General features: G+C 33.8%; 2 protein-coding genes across 2 annotated transcripts; both read right to left on the bottom strand.

Annotated features, from left to right (window-relative positions):
- Positions 1 to 3,197: 3,197 nt before the first annotated feature.
- Positions 3,198 to 4,961, bottom strand: LOC131079694 (cullin-1-like). Its single transcript, XM_058017726.2, has one exon. It carries the CDS (start codon positions 4,959 to 4,961, stop codon positions 3,198 to 3,200), a length of 1,764 nt encoding a protein of 587 aa, XP_057873709.2.
- Positions 4,962 to 4,997: 36 nt separating this feature from the next.
- Positions 4,998 to 5,372, bottom strand: LOC131857254 (putative cullin-like protein 2). The gene has a single exon (XM_059209478.1). It carries the CDS (start codon positions 5,370 to 5,372, stop codon positions 4,998 to 5,000), a length of 375 nt encoding a protein of 124 aa, XP_059065461.1.
- Between the last annotated feature and the right edge of the window lie 929 nt (positions 5,373 to 6,301).

Below are 6,301 nucleotides of genomic sequence, written 5' to 3'. Positions count from 1 at the left end.
TACTCATAATCCTAACCTTTAACACTAACCAAAACCATAATCCTAACCCTAGACCTGACCATAGCCCAAACACTAAACCCTAACCCTAACCATAATCCTAACCTCAAACCAAAGCACAACCCAAATACTAAACCAACCCTAAACCTAACCCAACCCCAATGCTAATGCTAATCCTAACCCTAAGACTAACCCCTAACCATAAATCCAAAGCCTTAACCCTTACCATAATCCTAAACCAAAATCAAACCCTAACCATGATATTATAAATTCTAACCATTATCATTACTCTGACCCTAACCATTATGTAAACTTAAACCTTGACTATAATACTAACCTTAAACCTAATGCTAACCTTAACCATAATACTGACTATTAAATAAATATGTATATATTTTTAAATAAAATTTAATATATCTTAGATTTTAATATATGCTTTGATCTTGCAACACAAATACAATTATATATTGATATAGAGAAAATTCCCTATATAAGGATATGAAAACTCCAAATATCAGAAATAGCTACGTTGGGATATAACATACATTATCTTATTGTAGACTTACGACTTGGTATATAAGAATGGCTCTGATGAGGTTGAAGGGCTGTTGGGTTTAATTATTGGAGCCTTCATCGCAAATAGACTCATGTTCACCCTATTTGAAGGTTTGTAGGGTTGAGGAATGAGGTGGACTGGTCCTCTCCTTCTTTGCAAGGGATTTTGTAACCTATCTAGACTTTGTGTATGTTGAACCCTAAATTGATAGATTTAATTAGGTATAGGGTTGGAGTTCATAAATATCCTCTATTTTTAGCATGATAATTAGTCTCACAACACTGTAGAAGTTTATTTTTTTTATTGTTCCTGCATTTTCAAGCTTTTGAAAGTACTAAACTGATAATAAAAAGATATATTAATTCACTGAACAAGCATGCCCAAGAAATAGCCAATATGAGTGCTAATTGGGAATTGCCAAAAGCAGTGCTTGAGGTCCAAGTCAATTCTTATTTAAGAAGTTCAACAAATATATTGCAACTTTTCTGAAAAATATTTTCTTTGATAAATTCTAGGGGCATGGGCAAATCAGTGGTATATCATCTTTAGGCGAATGAATGCTTTTCATTTAATTGTATGCCAAGCAAAACTATTGTGGAAGAAAAAATTCTGAATTATTTTTGATTGTAGGTATTTTATCCATCCAAATGTAGCATTGTTGATGAAGCTGGGTAATTCTTTAAGAAGAAGATATGATTTATAAAAATTCCATAATCCAAGGCCTTGAAAACTTGATCAAATCTAGGTGAGCTAGCCTCCTACAAAAGGAGGATGGGCATCTACCTGTCCTAATTTAACAAATAGTGCAAATGGTGTTTACGTTTTGGGTTGGGCTTGGCAGGAAAGCTCTCATTCTTTCAAACAAGTTATTCATTCCTTTTCTCCTCTCTCTCTGTGATTGAATATAAATCTCTCTCTGGGATGTTTCCATTTCACCACTTTTGCGGTGTAATTCTCCTCTCTTGTTTGGCCTAAGTTGTGTTGTTTTGGCTCCTATTGATCTCTTTGCAGGCAATTTGAGGACTCCCTCCTTAGAATCATTCTCAGTGGCCTCTCTTGGCTCTGAATGTATTACAAGACCCATATTATAGCCCAGATCATTAAGAGACCCAGTGACATCCTGTATAAAACTACCTTGAGGATTGACCTGACCATAAAAGAGATCTTATGTTGAATTGCATTTCTTGACTAATTCATTGAGGACATTAAGCTAGGGATCACAAGCTGCTTCAGAGGTCTGCATCTCTACCATTTTCAACGGTCTTGCAATCTCAGGACTCTTCTCCAAACTCCCCAACTGTCGAAGCAACACATCTGATGGACAAATGTGTCGATTTCTGTTAAATCCAATGGCCTATCATCAAATAGAACCGACCCTAGTGAAGAAGAAGAAGTGGGATTCATCCATGGAGAATGGTAAGGGGTTGATATCATGTCCAGAGATCCTAGAAGCTCTTCATGATTTAGAGATGGTGATGCCTCAACTCCGGTTGAGGCTGCTTCCACAACATGGCTTTGAAACTGAAGCATTTCTATTAGATTTGAAGAGCTAAGCTTCAAGAAAGAAATAAGACTAATTTCTAAACGAGAATAAATTCTATCTTAGGTACTCATGGGTTATGTACGCATGTCCAAAGGTCCAGGCTATTCCCCACTACTAGATCGCGCCCATATGGTTCTGCTTTATAGTGACAAAACCACAGACCAAAGATCCAAGAGCTTAAGACGGTGTCAAATTGTAGACTCCATGACGTACCCTTTCAAATCAGACATTAGATGAACAGTAGCGGAAGAATCAGTCTAGCGTGAACAGTGTATCATGGACCTAGTTCAAAGCTGCCATGACAGTATGAGCATGGGTGTTAGTGTGTAGATCATTTCAATATTTTTGTTTTGTTTTAAATTTTTAAAATTAAATAAAAAATAATATATTTTGACATATTCTGCACAGATACCTAAATTTATTAATCTATTGTAACCACATTTCTTACAGTTTCACTAAATAATGTTGTACACTAGAGTTCAATGATAATTTGAAATAAAAAATCAGTATTTAGATTATGATCTTTATCTCTACAACAATTGGATTCAATTAGCATTCTAGTTATTTATTTGCTACTTAATATCAGCATGTGTCAATTTTCTTCCATTACTATTAATGGAAAATAAAATCTGTTATATAATATTATATTCATATAAGATATCTTAGGTGATGATTTGATAGCCTAGAAATAAGAAAAGTAGAAGATTAATGAACAGCATAAAACTCATAAATTCAGTTAAAAAACAGCAAGAGTACTCTATTTGAAGATTTTTATAAAATTCAATGCTAAAAACAGCAAGAGTGCTCTATTTGAAGATTTTTATCAATCCAGAAGTATCTACTTCACCTCTTTTTTGATCATTTCTTTTTTGAACCAATGTCAAAACAAGCAAGAGTACTCAACTAAGATTCTTTTCAATTTTAGTTAAACTTTAAGAATTCTTTTAAAGTTTAGTGCTAAAATAATTTGTGTAAGTATCAAGAGGCCTCTTTTCAGAACTGATGAATACTCAACTTTGAGGATTCTTATAAAATCTAGTGCTAAAATACTGTAAAGTATGAAATCCAGAAATATCTAATTAGCCTCTATTCTAACCAATGTCAAGGTAAGTAATTGTACATTCCAGCATTTTCCTTATCTCTCTCTAAATATTCCCTATCTATGAGATTTTCAATTCTCTTTTTAATTTGTTTCATATCTGGCTTGAACATGTCTTTAACCTGCTCAGTGCATTGCATCACTAATTCCTTATGAGCTAATGTTTCTCTGCTCTTCATAATTCTTATGATCGAAGCATCAATCATATGATGGCTATCTTGAAACACAGACTTCCCAACATTTTCTTTTACATTGGCTGTGGGTGGCGGAAGTCGGATCTTCCTCTTGTTACAGGAAAATTTTGCATTGATTTCAAAATAGTCTGTTTCTTTCACAGATTGGGTATCTGGTAATTTACTTAGGATTCTGTATTTGGAACATGCAAGGGAATTCAGCAATGCAACTGTATCTTCAACATTCAAATTCAACTGGGATTTGACTTGCGAAAAACTTAGCGTCTCTGTTTCATTGAACAACAGAAGTGCACTTGCATGACAAGGTGTTCCGACTATTTGAATTTCACCCTGGTCAAATCTTCCAATAATAATGCATGTTGCCAGAGAGTGTTTCCATGTTAGCCTTCTGTTCATTTTTTCTCTGTTATAAAACTCTTTGAATGACTCTAAATGTCTCACCATTTCAACAGGAAGAACAAGTGATTCAGGTGAATTATAGCTTGGCCAGAAGACAGATGTCAAAACTGTGACAGAGAATTCTATTCCAGAACATGGATGAAGAGGATTCTGACTCAGGTATTCCTCAAAATCTGATTGGGTTTTCATTGCCAATGTCCAATCAGTAAGCATGCCCTCCATTTTCGATGTAAATTGTCTTCCACACTCAAACTTCAACTTAACTAACATGCTTTTTTCATAATCAGCATTTGAACTTCTATGGGACAGAAGCCTATCTGCAAGCTTCTTCCTATAAAAATCTGCAACCATGTCTTTGTCATGGACGCAGGGAAAGATCTTTGCAACCTTCTCAAGGGCATCTTCAACATCTGAATATGTCATGTTTCTATTCGTCAAAATATTGTCACAAAATGTGACCAACAATTCCCAAATACTGCTCCCTGCAACTTGTTGATTGCAAAAATTCTGAAAGGCTGCCATGAGTGCAATTTTGAAAAGGCAGTGGTTCATAAATTTCTCCTCCACACATTGCAAGTATTTCTCATTCAATTGAATAACACTCCTCACAAACTGATCTTTTACACTTGCAATCACTTCTTTCCCATTATTTGCCTTTAATGCCTCTGCCACAATTTGCCCTCCATGTTTAACTAAGGATGTACCATGCCTGCTAACATGCAGTGTAAATATTTTGGCCATGAGTTGAATGCCTATATCTATTCGAGAAAACAAGTTAAACATCTCTGAAAGATCATCCATCTTGTCATTTTGCAACAATGGATGACAATCTGAATCTTCCTTCAATAGTTGGCATTCATGCTTGCAAAGAAGTTCATTTTCTACCATTTCTAGATACCTAGTTTGGCTACTTCGATGCACACAATGCATAGCAATGGTTTCTCTCTCCAACCTTAGATACTCAACAACCTTCTGCAAATAATCTGGACAAGAATACTCACATATCCATGAAGCAGTCTTTCTGGAATAGTAAATGCCGGTTTTTTCGAAAACGGCAACTTCAAAATCTTTATAGTAGTCCATCCCAAAATCCCACACCATACACACAACATTCTTCAATAAAGTCCCATCAAGAATGCTCTCACCTTCCCGCATTTTATTAATTTGAACCATCGTAGTAGCCAGCACATTATTGCACAAAACCTCATTCTAGACTATTTCAGGGAAGCATCTCCGAGCAGTTTCCTCGGGTTCTAATATTATCGAATAATTCGAACTGGTCAAACGAAAAGACACAAATTTGGATAGAATTTTAACCATTTGTTTGTAATATTCCCATTCCTTTACAACTTCTGTCAAAAGAAGCTCATCTTCTTTCTCCCTCAATGCGGGAACCACTGATGAATATATATAATCTTTTAAGGCTTTCTCATATTCAGATTGCATCGAACGACCCACTTTGTTGCACTTTATGTAGATTTGATAATCAACCTCCAAATATTCAGTAGGGCCATATGTGACCTTCCCTTCGACGATTTGCTTAACCTTTGCAATTGCAATTACCAAAGGATCCAATCCCTCCATCTTCATCATTCTTTATGGATTTCTGCAGCCAAATCTAAGCTTCTCTCCCTAACCAAAACCACAATAGATTGAATTTTGAGCCAAACATAGTTGCATAAATAGATCCAAGGATTTCACGAAGCACTGCAAATATCTAGGCCGACGAGCTATGAATCCCAAGCTCGAACCCCATGACGTAGGGCGTGGGTGATAGTAGGATTTTAATTTATTGTTTTGTTTTTTCTTGATTAGACCTATATGCATTCTACTTAATAATAAAAAATAAATCAACAAATCAAAATTATAGATGCAAAATTTTTAACTAAAAATATTAAGCAAATTAATTTTTTCACTTATTTTTAATATTTAAATACTTAGATATTTTTAATATTTCATAGTAAATTGTTTTTTAATTGCTTTTTAGATGTCGTTATTTATTAATTTTAATTTTAATTTATTATTAATTAGTATGACTGATATAGAGACAAAAAGATTTTGATATAAATTTATTTTAAAATAGTCCAAGTTATATATCTTAATATATTTCAAATGTTTAAAACTTACAAATGTTGGAATTAATTTGAGTTTTATTAGTATGAATAAATTCAAAAGTACCTTTGTTTAAATATTAAGTAAATCAGTTATATTACAATGGTAAACAAAGATGACCTAGTTCAAACAATAGTGAATGGTCAATAATATTAAATAAATAGTTATAAAATTTCAATATAGATCGAAGAATATTGTAAATAAATTGAAACTGAAATGCAAGTAAACTTAGTATAAAAGTGCAAAAGTAAATTGTCTAGCTAAACCTCCAAATTTTTGGCAAAAATCAACTTTGTTGTGTTCTTTCTTTCCCAAAATAAAGAAATAGACCTACCCGTGAGCTTGATATTCTTATATTGGATACATGTACATAGTTTGTTCCACAACAATATTTAACAAAA

Source organism: Cryptomeria japonica, chromosome 1 (assembly GCF_030272615.1).
Source record: "Cryptomeria japonica chromosome 1, Sugi_1.0, whole genome shotgun sequence".
NCBI lineage: Eukaryota > Viridiplantae > Streptophyta > Pinopsida > Cupressales > Cupressaceae > Cryptomeria > Cryptomeria japonica.
Note: the sequence above shows the minus strand (reverse complement) of the source record. Positions and strands in the feature narration are given on the sequence as shown.